The sequence below is a fragment of the Astatotilapia calliptera genome, unplaced genomic scaffold, assembly GCF_900246225.1.
Source record: "Astatotilapia calliptera unplaced genomic scaffold, fAstCal1.2 U_scaffold_2, whole genome shotgun sequence".
Taxonomy (NCBI): domain Eukaryota; kingdom Metazoa; phylum Chordata; class Actinopteri; order Cichliformes; family Cichlidae; genus Astatotilapia; species Astatotilapia calliptera.
The window spans coordinates 711,391-727,066 of NW_020535729.1; the positions used below are offsets into that span (position 1 = coordinate 711,391).

Below are 15,676 nucleotides of genomic sequence, written 5' to 3' on the forward strand. Positions count from 1 at the left end.
TTTTTATTTGTTATAGCATTAATTTAACATTGTTCTGTCAGAAACCAAAAAGAGCAGGATTACCCACACATTCAGTATTTGCAGTGCAACTACTAAAATACATGAGAAAGAAAGAGAGGTTAAATTAAGCGGAAATAGTAAAAATCATTTTACCTAGTTTTATACTTTATTCCTCATATTAAAATAATATGGTTAAAATAAAAAGGATACTCTGAAAATACACAGATGGTACAATATATGTTTAACGTTGCCAACAAAAGAATATTAATTATTATCATAATATGATTGTGCCAGGCCTCTCCGTGAATCGCTACCTTATCGTGGTGGAGGGGTTTGTGTGTCTCAGGTACACCAGGGGCTATGTTGTCTGGGGGCTTTTGCCCCCTGGTAGGGTCTCCCATGGCAAATTGGTCCTGGGTGAGGGACCAGACAAAGAGCGATTCAGAAGACCCTTATGAAGAAAACATCAAGGGAACAGTTTACCCTGCCCGGATAGGGTTACCGGGGCCCCGCCCTGGAGCCAGGCCCGTCCATGGGGCCCGGCCGGGCACAGCCCAAAGAGGAGACATGGGCCCATCCTCGTGCAGTCCCACCACCTGCAGGAGGTGCCATAGGGGTCGGGTGCATTGTGTGCTGGGCGGCGGCCAGGAGTGGAGGCCCTGGCGGACTGACCGTCGGCTGCCAAGACTGGCAATCGGGACATGGAATGTCACCTCTCTGTTGGGGAAGGAGCCCGAGTTAGTGCGTGAGGTTGATAGGTACCGGCTAGATATACGCATGGCTTGGGCTCTGGAACCAGTCTCCTGGAGAGGGGCTGGATTATGTCTCAGTCTGGGGTTACCCACGTGAGCTGGATGCTCACGTGGGTAACGACAGCAAGACCTGGAAGGGCGTGATTGGGAGGAAGAGCCTCCCTGATCTGAACCCGAGTGGTGTTTTCTTATTGGACTTCTGTGCAAATTACAGAGCTGTCAACTGATCACCACCTGGTGGTGAGTTGGATCAGGTGACGGGAGAGAACGCTGGACAGACCTGGTGCACCTAAACACGTAGGGAGGGTGTGCTGGGAACGTCTAGCAGAGGCCCCAGTCCACGAGATCTTCAACGCACACCTCCAGCAGAGCTTCAACAGCATTCCGATGGAGACTGGGGACATTGAGTCCGAATGGACCATGTTCAGCGTCTCCATTGCCGAAGCTGCTGCACTGCGCTGCGGCCGCAAGGTGGTTGGTGCCTGCCGTGGTGGTAATCCCCGAACCAAATGGTGGACACCAGAGGTGAAGGGAGCCACCGGGCTGAAGAAGTAGTCCTATCGGGCTTGGTTAGCCTGTGGGACTCTAGAGGCAGCCGACAGGTATCGACAGGCCAAGAGGAATGTGGCTGGGGCAGTGGCTGAAGCAAAAACTCGGGTGTGGGAGGAGTTGGGAGAGGCCATGGAAAAAGACTTTCGGACTGCCTCGAAGAGATTCTGGCAAACCGTCAGGCGTCTCAGGAGGGGAAAGCGGTGCTCTACCTACTCTGTGTATAGTGCTGGCGAGTGTGAAGCAGCGGGAATGAGGATCAGCACCTCCAAATCTCAGGTCATGGTTCTCAGCCAGAAAAGGGTGGAGTGCCCACTCCGGGTCGTGGATTAGTTCCTGCCCCATGTGCAGGAGTTCAAGTATCTCGGGGTCTTGTTCGCGAGTGATGGGAGAAGGGAGCCGGAGATCGACAGACGGATTGTCCGTCGTGGTGAAGAGGGAGCTTAGTGTAAAAGCGAAGCTCTCAATTTACCGGTCGATCTACGTCTCTACCCTCAACTATGGCCACGAGCTGTGGGTAGTGACCGAAAGAACGAGATTGCGGATACAAGCGGTGGAAATGGGCTTCTTTCTAAGGGTGGCTGGCCTTTCCCTTAGAGATAGGGTGAGAAGTTTGGCCATCCAGGAGGGGCTCAGAGTAGAGCCGCTGCTCCTCCACATCGAAAGGAGCCAGCTGAGGTGGTTCGGGCATCTGACAAGGATGCCTCCTGGGTGCCTGCTGGGTGAGGTGTTCCGGGCATGTCCCACCGGGAGGAGGCCCCGGGGCAGACCCAGGACACGCTGGACAGATTATATCTCTCGGCTGGCCTTGGTGTTCCCCCGGATAAGCTGGAGGAGGTGGATGGGGAGAGGGAGGTCTGGGCTTCTCTGCTTAGGCTGCTGCCCCCGTAACCCGGCCCCCGATAAAGCGGATGAAGATGGATGGATGGATTGTGGCAGGGCATGACGTATGATGCCGGGGACAGGGAAGCGGATGCACCCGGGCGCCATCTGCAATCACGACTCGCCGCATAAAGTCTGTACTGGGTCCTATGGATGTTGTCATTGGAGTGCAAGGCTGCAGGCAAGTAGTATTGTAACACCAACCATAAGAGAATAAAAAGATGCTGACAAGCATGAATGTGTGCACAGGTCTGCTGTTACAGTACTACTGGTTATGAATTGCAAGGAGAGAAACATTTTGGACTTTTAACTGTTTATTAAGTGTTACAGCATGACCTTCTCTTATGCCTGTTCATGTTTTAGCAAAGTAATTAAGTAAAAGATAAACAACTAAATGACAGAAAAGTTCTCTTTATTTACTACTATAAAATACTATACTATAAAAAAATGACAATGGGTCCACAGTAAGAAAAAGTATCTGATGACCCATCATAGAGGAAGGAGATCCTAGCAGGGACAGGAGTTAGAACAGGATCCCCAAAGAGTGAATAAGATCAATCTTATGTCTGTGAAGGTTCTCAGTCATCCAGGTCATCAAGTCCTTTGACTAAGATCAATCTTACTGTTTCAATGAAGTCTGACTGTATAGAATATAAAACACATGAATTATTAACAGCAATATTTCCAGAGGAATAGAATATAGACATAACACCAACTGAACTGAATGACGGTAAGGCGAGGGAACTGAAGCAAGTGTCCTGAAGCAAAATAGAACAGAGGACAAGGCTTTATGATGGAAATGTCTTTTTTCAATAAAAGCAAAAAACAAAAATAACACAAATATAATCTAAAAGAAAAGAAAAAAAAGAAATACAAGAACTACAATGTTGTAAAAAAGTACTAAAAGGCAAGTTAAAAATTTAAATGACACGATTTTTTGAAGAATAGCTTGAACATGAAACAATAACAGTTTTCGATTAATTCGATACTGTAGGAAAACAGCCTGACCGGGTAATTTTCGATTCACTTATAAGGGTCAATGGAGAGCTGACGTTTTTTTTTTCCTGGAAATACAAACACACACAGTTTGTTGTGTGAAGAAATCAAACATGAGCTGAACAAACAGTAAAGTTCCTAAAGACAAACAAAGCAAACTTACAGGTTCTTCACACCGAGACAACAAGCTCAACTCCACACAGGACACTAAACATTGACACACAGGTGAGCTGCTTTATTGAAGTAGGCAGGACTCCACCTGAAGCAGGACAGGTGGGAGGGCCTGAACAGTACCAATCGAGTTCATTTAATTGGGCACTGGAACATTTGTCTCCTTTCTTATTGTTTTATTTGCATTAAATTGCCATTTTATGTCTCCATATGTCTCTGTGTTCAGATGTGACTGACATCTTGTTTTTGACTTTCTGTCACGGTCCTGGGTCTTATGGCCCAGTGTTTTGAGTTTTAGTTCATTTTGATGTTTATAGTATGTTTAAGCTCATTATGTCTCCTATGTTCATTTGCTTATTAGTTCCCTCTTGTGTTTTCTACCCCTGTGAAGTCTCCCTTGCCCTTCGTGTGTTTCATGTCTGTTGTCTTATGTTGTCATGTGTGCCTCTCATGTTTCCCGTTTTATTTTGAAGAGATCTCGTGTTTTTATATTATGGATTATGTTTTGAGTCCTTTGTCGTACTGTTTCTTGTTTTCCTAGATCTCAGTTATGGTTATCATAGGTTTAGTTCTTTGGCTTTGTCATATGGCTTCCCTGTGTTCCATGTTATGTCCACTGTGATGTTTTGTACCATGTTTCAGGTTCCTATGTTCTGTCTCCCCTGTTGCTGTTAAGTTGCATGTTTAGAATTCAGTCTGTGTGTTTCCTGTTTTACTTTGAAGGTCCATGCCTCATGTGAGTGTTTCTAGTTTTTCGTCCCTGTCTCGTCCAGCCTGATTACTCCCAGCTGTGCTCCCCTTCTGTGTCTCATTCCCTCGTTATCCGTCTGTGTATTTAAGCTCTGTGTTTCTCTTTGTCAGTGTCGTAGTCTCCCTCATAGCTGTGTGATTTTTCCCTGTGGCCTTGTGCTTTAGTCTCCCCAGTTTAAGTTTAGTACTGTTTTTTGTGTTTCACTTTATGCCAGCATTAAAGCTGTATTTTTGAGTTTACATTTTGTCTCCGTGAGTTTGCGTTTGGGTCCTCTCCTGCCTGCCACACAGCCGAACCATGACACTTTCCTGTTGAATGTTCATCTCTACAACAGACCTGTTTGTCACACACACGATATCATCTTCCCTAATTTGACTTTTAGACCCCAGAGAGTGTTTTATTTGCATTAAATTACCATTTTATGTCCTTGTGTGTCTGTGTTCAGATGTGACTGACTTCTTCTTTTTGACTTTCCTGTTTAATGTTCATCTCTACAACAGACCTGTTTGTCACACACACAATATCATTTTCCCTAATTTGACTTTTAGACCCCAGAGAGTGTTTTATTTGCATTAAATTACCATTTTATGTCCTTGTGTGTCTGTGTTCAGATGTGACTGACTTCTTCTTTTTGACTTTCCTGTTTAATGTTCATCTCTACAACAGACCTGTTTGTCACACACACAATATCATTTTCCCTAATTTGACTTTTAGACCTCAGAGAGTGTTTTTCTACTCACACATAAAAACAGGAAAGCTTGAACAGAGAATTCAATGACGTTTTTACTTTGTTATAATCCAGTGCTAAAAAAATATCAACCTTCTCATTAATTCATAACAGTTTAAAGAGTTTGGAAAGAAAACCATCTGGACTTCTTAAAGTTACTTTAAGACATTTCATCCTAGAAGCATCTTCAGTTCTAGGGTGAAATGGTGGTGAGTCCCAGATTTAAGGCCTGTGGGAGTGTCTTCCTCTATATTCTGCCATTCACCGCTTCACCGTACACTACATTGTTAAGTTTTTGTTAAGAAGTTCTGTCTTTGGGATAAACCCATTTTTGTCTCAGTGTGTGGCTCGATTTGAAGTATACTGTGATGTCGTGCTTGGAGAAAACTCTCCTGAGTTTCTCTGTGAATGACCATCTTTGAACAGAGGCGGTAGTTTACGACACCAACTGTCTGCCATCTATAATCCAGTTTTTGAGTTCCCTCCCCAGACGCCTTAATGCCCACTCACATACTGGGCCATCTGACCTCAGGAAATCACATGATAAGGTGGGGCTAGGGTGCACAATGAGTTCACCCAAAACCTGGATGATTGTGACCCACACCTGTTTTCACACCTTGGCTCATGTGATTAGGTAGAGGATCACCAGGGGGTCCTTTGTCCCTGTTTGTTTAAATCTGAGACTCCACCATTTGACCCTAGAACTGAAGAAGCTTCTTGGATGAGAGGTGAAACGTCTTCAAGCAACTTGAAGAAGTCCAGACGCGTTTCTTTCCAAGCTCCTTAGACTACGATGACCTGGATGACTGAGAACCTTCTCAGACATAATCAGGCACGCTTTAAATTAGAAATTTTATGAATGATGGAAAGAAGAAAAATGTTCCTTTACTGAAGACAAATCCAATCAGTAACATTTTCATAGATGTTGATCATTATGGAGACTTTACTGAATGTGTAATAACAGATTTTTGTATTTTTTTTTGCCGTCAAACTGCTCAGACTGGTCAGACTGGTCAAAGTAAAGTTCATTTGTTCACATGAAACCAAGCAGTTGTGGCTGCCTGTGTAAAGACACTGATACCAGATCAGCTATGACGAACCCACAAACACACTGCTTTGTTTGTAGTATAAATATTGATACTACAAACATTCAGAGTGAGTTTCTGTTTGTGATCTGTCCAGTCACATATTCTACCTTCACCTGTGCAGTAAAGATTGAGAGCAGAGCTGAAACCAACAGTCCAATCAGTGAGCAGCATCAACACCTGAACTTCATTATAATGTGGTGACAGGGTGGGGTTATTTGCATAAACATTTGCTGGCATGATCATTTAAAAGTGTGTTTCCTTTTTAACAGCAGTGGGCTGGACTGTGACAGAAGGAGAGTGGACAGTAATGTGGAAACAGAACAGTTGAAACTCTGAGTTTAAGTAATAAAGAATCACACTGAAATCTGGAAATGTTCTGCCCATCATCTGTAAATTAGTCTTTCTGTTTTTGATGAACAGACGAAGCTTCCAGCTAAGTGGTTCATAGAGGCTAATTTCTTAAGGGTTTATGTGTAGACAAACACCGTGCTGGACAAAAACAGCCAAACATGTAGCGTTATTACAGTTTATGTTAAGTGCAGTATTTGTGATTACAGGCTTTCATGTAACAGTGCATGCACAGCAGCAAAAATGAGAACTAAATTTATCTGAACACGTGTTTCACTGTGTTGTGTCCTTCAGTTTTTGTTTTCATTCATTCAGTGTTGTTGTCAGGGTCGGACGGTGCCCCGACTGGCCTGCCTGTGTGTATATGCGTGTGTGTGTGTTTTCCTCTCTCGCTCTGTTTCCCCTCCGGCTCCGCTGCGGTGTTTACGGAGGTCACCTATAGCAACAAGGGTCCTCCGACCCTGAAGTGCTGTTGCCCTGAGCTGCCTCACCTGCAACCGATTCTTCACCAGCTGCTGCCAATCATCCACCATCTTGGGCAGGGCTATTTAATGGTGTGGCTGAGCAACAGACAGCGCTGTTTTGCAGTAAGCCTAGTAGTGTTACGAGCCACTCATGTTTGCTCAGTGTTGTCTGCTCTACTTAATTAATCTTTACTATTGTCTGAGTGCAACTAGGAACTGGAACGGAGGATTCACTGGCACAAGGAAGCACTTGGAGGAGAGACGGGCACACTCTACCACTCACGGTCTGAGCACAGGAAGGAGGACGCAACAACTATTATTATTGCACATTCTAACTATGGCCAACTTTTATCCACTGTAAATAAACGCACTGCGTATATTCAGAGCTCGGCGCCCGAGTCCACTCAATCCTCAACCTTGACAGCTGTTGGGCCTGCATCCCCCAAATCACTGCATTCATGCAGTTACACTTTACACTTTACATAATATCCAAACTTTCTTGAATTGGTCTTTTATAAATATATCTTATAATACCTGGGTTGTAGATGCCATGATTGTCTTATCTTTTCTTTCTTCTACTCCAGTCTTCTTGGCATATATCTTAATAAAGTTTGCCGAAAGACTTTACAGCTGGGAGAAGAACTTGGAGTTGGACTGCAAATGGATTATAATTCTCTTGAATTTTGCACTCACCTACAAAAGGCAAAATAATAATCCAATTGACAAAACTCAGTTTGGCAAATAACAAGAATACAGTTATAACTGAGATTTACATGGCACCTTTCAAAAATCAATGGGAAATAATTAACAGAGGATTGTGATGTCATTATTTATCTGTGTTCTGCTGAGCATGGACTCTACTTAAATGTACAAAGCATTAAATGTCTTAAATGTACTTGGGAAGTTTATGTGTGGGCATGGGTAACGTGGCATGTGCCAGTGCTGAAGTTAAAATGTTTTAGTAGCTCATATCTATTAGATAGAGATGCACTACACACCTTACGCTGCCACATCATTCACTCAAAGGACTCATTTTCATCTTCATTTAAGTGAACCCTAATTAATTAATGTCTCGACTCAGTCAATCAGTAAAGACTCTTTCAATTTTTTCAGCCCAGCTACATTCAAACCACAAACTTGATGATGGCCAATGATCCCTTTCATCAGCAGGCATTGATGGGGTTGGATGGCAGCTGCATTATGAAACAGATTAAATAAATTAGTCCCACAGATTTCAAATTAAAAATGATCACCTCACCTAAAATACTATTTGAAAATTAAACATCTTTAAAGGAGGGGACTGCACATCACCAAGTGTATTAAGTAGATAAATATTTAATTTAAAAAAATAATTAAAAAATAGAAAAATATCTGTTCATGTTACGTCTTTTCTTCTCAGTGTACCAAAAACATACATAATGCTTAGGTAAATTACTGTGCAATAGCTGCAGTACAAAGTAAAAAAGAGTGCAAATACACAGTTGCAATTCTGTAATTTACAAATTACATCAAACCCATAAATAAAATGTATATTCATCCCAATGCACTGTTTCTGTGATAGAGCCCAATTAGCCTATGTGCAGGGGTTAAATTATAAACAATATCTATGTACCCAGTATAAGGGAAAAAAAAAAACTAGTTTAAAAAACAACAAAACAAGCAGATTGTGGTAATAAAAGTGGTTAAAATATATAGTTGATAAAAGGTTTAAAAGGTTTGTGTGAATCTGTAGGAGCGGACACAGAAGCTAACTCTGAAGAATACATCAGAAGGCATCGTGGTGTGGATTTTGCATCTAAGTGTATCATTGAGGTCGATTACCCATGGTCCTGATGTTACATATTTGTAAATGGTAAATGGCCTGCATTTGTATAGCACTTTACTCAGTCCCTAAGGACCCCAAAGCGCTTTACACTACATTCACCCATTCACACACACGTTCACACACTGGCAATGGCAAGCTACATTGTAGCCACAGCTGCCCTGGGGCGCACTGACAGAGGCGAGGTGTGAGGTCTGCAAGAGAAGCCGATGGATGCAGTGAAAGGAGAGGAGGGAGAGAGGTTTCTGCCCAGATGGACCTCTTACTGTCTTCACGTCTGAGAGCTAACTTTTTAGCTGCAACTGATAACTGCTCATTTCTGATTACCCCCACTAACAAGCTGGCAGGTCTCGTAAGTACTAATTGAAAAATAAAGTGCTTTTGGTTTATTGCTCAGTTTGAGTGAAACGGCCATAAGTTTTAGGCTTCACCTCACTGGGACTTCGAAACAGGCCTGCAACAAAAATTATGCTTCAGGTTAAATGGACAAGTGAATGTGTGTGAGTGGGCCCACTGATAGAAATTTAGTTTAAATTGATGATAACTGTTTGATGACATTTCAAAAGTGAAGTCCATTCCATTTTAAAGGTATAAGGTTCTAAAACAGGAAACAACATTTGCGGTTAAAGAGACCAAGTGTTTTATTTTGAAAATCTTTATTTATATACCATGTGGTAATTATTACAGCGGTTTATTTTATTTAGATTCATTTAATTCCATATGAAAGTAACTATTTCATTTCATTGAATTGTTTTTCTTTTCCAAATAAATACCAGATCGGGGACAAATGCTGTGTAAGATACAGTTGTAATTATTATTCACATTAGAGAGTACTGGTATCATATTAAGCAGCACAATGAACCCACACTCTAAAAACTAAAACTGACATTTACTTAAAATTTTTGAGGCAACACTTTTACACTTAAAAATATTGAGTAGATTGGAAACCAGTCACATCTGTTCAATGTATTTGATCAATTGAATAACTAAAGCTTAAACATATTAAGTTGAAATTAATAATTGTAGTTGTTACACAAACATGACAAAATTGAGTAAATGACACTGAAATGCTTGGTCAATGCAACTGAAATATCGATGGTCAGTTAATCCAAAATTTTGTTCCATTTCCTTAATATTTGAAACTGAACATAATCAAAATTGTACTTAATATTAAATGGCCTGTATTTGTGTAGCGCTGGACCCCAAAACGCTTTACACTACATTCAGTCATTCAGTTGTAGTTGCTGACAATAAATAATATTGATTTGAATAATTTATGATTTTAGTACGAGATACTGATGAGTATAGATACTTATTTCTCAAATATTTTGATTCAATTTTAAACAAAAATATTAAGTACATGCAACGAAGGTATTCTGTGAACCACATGCTGAATTTTAAATGTAAATAAATACCTTAATTTAACACAAACACATATGTTAACATTTTAGACATTTATTTCAACGTATCTCACTCAAATAATTACTAAAAGGATATTCATAGATTTTATCAGGCTCATCTAACTTATATTTATAGTGATATTTACTAAGCCTCTGAATTACTTTTTAGAGTGCCCAGTCTCACTGTGCCATACACTCCAGCTTTTACCATAGCTACGTGGGACCTGGATTAAATCTACATTTGAAGATGTCGCGTCTTTCATATTAGGCTATCACGCTTGTGTTAGCTTGACATGGTGCTATATTGTTGCAGCAACATGTTGCTGAGATTTGGTAGCACAGGCACAAACTTCATCTGAAGTTTATGTGCAAAGTCATACACCAATTCACACATGATCACTGGTTCATTTTAGTAAGATATTTGTTAACGAATGTATTTTTCTTTCAGCTAACCATGAAGGCAAATTGGTAGTAAGCCTGTACAGTTGTCCAAAAGGATTTTCCTGCTCTTTCCACAGAGCAGTACTGTGAACATGTGTGTCGAAACTAGATTTATATTGTTAAATAAATTAAAAAAAACATTTTCCAAACTGGAACTAGATCAATAAATTGAAAGAAATGTCAGGGAATGAAGCACAGAAGTGGGTTTCAGTAAAGACTGGTTTATTTCTTGATTCACGTTCAGAAAACAAAGAATCTCATGATTAAAGTTATGCACAAGAAACATAAAATCAGTATTTCACAGAAAGTATTTTGAGCAGAATAACAGATGACTAAATCCTTGAAACCTTTATGTTATCTGGATTCACTTACCCAACCACTTATCAGGATAAACAGTTATCACGTTTTAACATTGAATCATTAAAGATCAGCTAAAGCAGGTACAACATGCTGACTTATATGGGATGTAATGAGTTGAATCATTGAAATCAGACTGAAACTCTCCACCAAATGTTTTAGAAAATCATCACTAAACTGTGAGGAAGTAATGGAAGGTACACCGTGTATGCTGAACCTGCTCTGTAGTACAGGGCAATGGTCATATCTTCCTCTCCATCAAATAACTAATATATTTATGCACCTGGCCAATCCTGAAATGAAGGGTGATCAAGTCTTTTCCAAAAACAATCAGACCTCTTATTTCACCTCTCATTTTCATAATTATTTTATGTCCTGTACATCAACTTTCAGTGTAGCAACACTGGAGTTTGTCATAGAGGATTTAATAGTAACATCATCAACTGTGTGAATCAGATAATGACCATCAGCTTTTCCTCTGATAAAACCTCTCTCATCACCGTGATACATCTTACAATAAAGATCATAATCACAGTTTGTTTCCTTATCAAAGACTCCCACTGCGTACCAGTTAGAGTACAGGATGTAGTCAAAAGGAACAGAGAACATGACAGCTATTTTCTTATCAGCTCTGTCTGTAGCTGGATCATAGAGATCGTAGGTGAAGACTCCAACAGATCCACGCCCTGTGCCACCAGTCTTAGAGAACAGAGTGTTGCCAGATTCAAAACATTCAAGTTTTGTTGGCAAAGGAATTTGGCAGAGTCCGCTAGCAAGATACAGGCTAGTCAGAAAACAGAATAATAGTCATTAATATTCATATTCAAACAGGACCAGAGCTCATTTCTGTTTCATTTTATGTGCATTTCTCTTATTTTTAATTCATAAGCTTTTCTGTTCAACAGTAGTCACCTGCGTGAAAGGTGAATATGGATGAGCTTGTAAAACAAAGTGAAAAAAGTTTCAAGGTGCTTGCAGTTTAGCTTTTTAACATGTAGAAACGTAATTTACAGTTACAGAAAGATTAGAAACCATCACTGTAAACACTGAAGAACAAAGGTGTGTTCACCTGGGGTTACAAAGTGTGTAGCGGTCACTCTTGTTTGTAATATAAATTCCGGACTGCCGAGCACCCATGGTGTCTGCAAACTGAAGAACAAAAAAGAGTGAATAATGTTTTTCTGTCTGTGGGAGCGTCTCTGTTTGTACATCTGTGAGCACATGGCCAGAGATTCTAGTAACCACAATACAAACTCCATAGTAGTGTCCACTGATCATGTTACAGTCCCTGCATTCCACCCTGTGGGACCTTTCAAATAGGACACACCCTATCGAAAAAGTTTCCTTCAAAGGGCTCTGCAGATTTTTTCCCTTAAACTTCCCTTTGCTCATTTCATGCTTTGAATCTTTTTAAAAACTGTTATATGATCCCTCATTGTGTGTGAGCAGCTGTGACATTACTCATGTTTCCACAATGAACACTTCAAACACACCAAGCAGAGAAACAATTGAAAACAGATTCTGGAAATGCAGTGAGTCCGACAAGGAAGCATTTACAAGCAAGATTAACTAATAAACATGAATTAGTGTCTTTTTCAGTCAAATAAACAAAGTCAGACTCACAGTAATGACATGAATTCAGTTGGAAACGATCATCAGATCATGAATGACCAGTCTTCCTAGAGTGACTGAGACCAAACAATCCTCTGTTTATACTCTGAAAGTGAAAGTCGAATGTCTGTTTATGAACTGAAGGAAATTTGATTAGATCAGTTTTTTCCTTTTCCTGAAAAAAATGCCTCTTTTTTTTCAGAGAATGTGGCAGGTAGCACGCATGACGCAACCACGATTCTGCATTCTGGAGCATTTTAATTTTTTAACTGGTTGCTGCTCACATGCTTTCACGACTGCAGCTCCCTAGCTGCCAACCACACATATCCACAACAACAACACAACAGGATCCTACACCAATCTTAAGCTGGTGAGGCATGATTGCAATGCCCCGCAGGTGCATCCACATTCCCTGCCGCGGCACCACCGAACACGTCCCGCCACAAAGAAATTTTAGAAAAAAAAATCGTCCTCTCTAGTATCTAGTGTCTAATTTCTTTACCTTGATTTATATTGGTCACTGTGATATATAAAACAAATGCCCCCATTGCCCTGCAGGCGGTCATTATCCTTCAAGCTCAGGTCCTCTACCAGAGGCCTGGGAGATTGAGGGTCCTGCAGAGTATCTTTTCTGTTTGTTGGTTGGTATTTTACAGGATTCACTCCCAACATGGCTGAACATGATGGCTGCACTATGTTGATTGATTGCACTAAAAATCTATTCTCCATTCATGAAATTGGGGTACACAATGCTCTGTGCTGAGACTGCATAATAAAGGGAAAGTGTTTTATAAATTAAAAACTTTAATATAAAACTACCACCAGTTTGCCTCATACAGGTCTGTGGCAGGGTGTTTTTTTTCCAGTGTCTGTACTGAATAATGCTACTTTAAGTTCTTGATGATTTGGTGGACTGTCTGTGATTCAGAAACTGAAATGATGTTGCGCATGTTTCTCATCTATTTACTCTGGCAGGTAAAGGAGAAATATGCAATTCTTTTAACTTCTTTAATGACTGAGCCTTTATCTCGGGTTTGATAACTAAACACTCCAACCTAAAACAGGTAGAACAGATTGAAATCTCTGAGTGTTTTTTTAAGGTTGTTTTAGTTTAAAAGTAAAGTTCACATGCACATAAGTACAACCATATAACCTTCTATCTCTCTCACAGTCTGGCTCCAAAGTTTTCAAATATGCTCAGAGTTTGAATGAAGCCACACAGCAGTGTGTGTGCAGAATCTGAGCGAGTGTGTGAATGGCAATAATCACTGAATCCAACAAGTAGCTATATCAGTCAGCCATCCAGGGGAAGCGGGAGTCAAAGTATTTTTATAGGCTGTGTCACTATTCTCAAACATCTGGGGGACACTCCCACAGGGCTTGAATCTGGGACTCTCCCTCAACTGCTCCTAGAACTGAAGAAGCTTCTCGACGAGAGGTGAAATTTCTTCAAGCAACTTAAAGAAGTCCAGACTCTTTTCTTTCCAAGCTCCTAAGACTATGATGACCTGGATGACTGCAAGCCTTCACAGGCATATTGCTGTGCACTTTGCGAGGAACACCCTTCAAAATTGGTGTAGGAGTATGAAAACCTCCTAAAAATCCTCTCAGGGGCTCAGCCTCGAAATATCAGCAAGGAGTCCAGATTAGGAGGTTCAGGATCATGAACAGAGTAGAAGGCTGTTATGGAGGCAGATTAATGGGTTATTGACCCATGTGGTCATTTGGTGTCTAAAGTGATCTGGGCTGTTTAAAACAGGAAGTGAGTGGCAGACAGCAGCTTAAGCCTCAGCAGAAGGGGAGGAGTCAGAGGGAAACTCAGAATGTCTTCAGAAGAAAAGCTGTCAGGAGGTCAGACTTTATGTCAGGTAGTGTTCCACACTTTAAGTGAGCTCTCTGTGTGGAAAAGCAAACAGGGTCTTTCCTTAGGACTTCTTCCTGAAACAGACTTAAGATGTGAGCTGTGACTGCTCACACTCAAATCAAATCAAATCAAATCACTTTTATTGTCACATCACATGTGCAGGCACACTGGCACAGCACATGCGAGTGAAATTCTTGTGTGCGAGCCCCACAAGCAACAGAGATGTGCAAACACAACAACACAAACGAGCAAAATACAAGAATGGCCAACCTGAAACTAATAAATATATGTACAATATATAATAGTGTATGCATTTCTGGATGTGTATACTAAATATTGTCCTACGTGTGTGTGTGTGTGTGTGTGTGTGTGTATACACATTTTTACAAATTAAATAGTAAAAAAAAAAAAAAAAAAGTCTGTTGGTTGATTCTTTGATGAGAATCAAGCAGCAACACAAGTGGATTATATGATCCATCAAGGAAATGTGACCTTAATAGCCTGACTACAATCAAACACATCACAACAAACATTACTGCCATTTTATTTTTAAAGGAATGACAGGAAATAGCACACTGTTGTGTGTTGCTTTCTTGGAGAGATGAGTTTCCTTCCAGGAAATAAAAACACACACAGCTTGTTTTGTGAAGAAAAACATTAGCCGTTCATCAAACAGTTTGATTCCAGCTGATCAATAATCATGTGGATTTGTCTTCAAACACAAGAGTGATCAAAGTTTGTCCTGAAATAAGAGCTGAACATCTGGTCCAAACATCACAGAAACAAACAGTCAAACTGTTAAAGGAGGAAACAAAGCAAACTTACAGTTTCTTCGAACACACACGCCAACAACAAGCTCCACTCCACACCTGGACACTAAACACACAAGTGAGCTGCTTCCTGGAAGGAGGCAGCAGGACAGGTGGGAGGGGCTCAGCAGGAGCAGCCGAGTTCATTTGACTGGACATTTTGGAACATTTTCACTTTCACTTAGATTACATTTGCATTTGATGTCCCCATGTGTGTCTCTGTGTTCAGATGTGACTGACTTCTTCTTTTTGACTTTCCTGTTGAATGTTCATCTCTACTACAGACCTTTTTGTCACACACACGATATCATCTTCACTGATTTGACTTTTAGACCTCAGAGATTATTTTTCTGCTCACACGTAAAAACAAAGTTTGAACAGATCATAATGAACAGAGGTTATTTTTACTTCTTTGCAACATATATAAACTATAATCCATAATCACATTCTTTAACTACAATAAGTCATCCATGAACATGTTTCATGTTTCATGGAAACATGAAACATGTTCCTTTGGTGAAGACAAATCAAATCAGTCCTATTTCAGTCATATTTTCAATGATGTTGATCATTGTACAGACTTTACTGAATGTGTAATAAAATGTATTTGTATTTTTTTTAATTCACTGTTCCTTCAAACTACT

At 40.5% G+C, this 15,676-nt stretch overlaps 1 protein-coding gene across 2 annotated transcripts; it reads right to left on the minus strand.

The window, feature by feature from the left end:
• Positions 1–10,592: 10,592 nt before the first annotated feature.
• Positions 10,593–15,173, minus strand: LOC113017773 (bryoporin-like). 2 transcript variants are annotated; one of them, XM_026160893.1, is made up of 3 exons: positions 15,049–15,173; positions 11,818–11,897; positions 10,593–11,532 (listed from the first exon to the last, which is right to left on the minus strand). In XM_026160893.1, the coding sequence occupies exons 2-3, from the start codon at positions 11,883–11,885 to the stop codon at positions 11,112–11,114; spliced, it is 489 nt and encodes a 162-aa protein (XP_026016678.1). In that variant the 5' UTR covers positions 11,886–11,897; positions 15,049–15,173; the 3' UTR covers positions 10,593–11,111. The 2 variants fall into 2 exon arrangements, with proteins under 2 accessions (XP_026016678.1, XP_026016679.1); XM_026160894.1 differs by lacking the exon at positions 15,049–15,173 and adding an exon at positions 12,372–12,415.
• Positions 15,174–15,676: the final 503 nt, after the last annotated feature.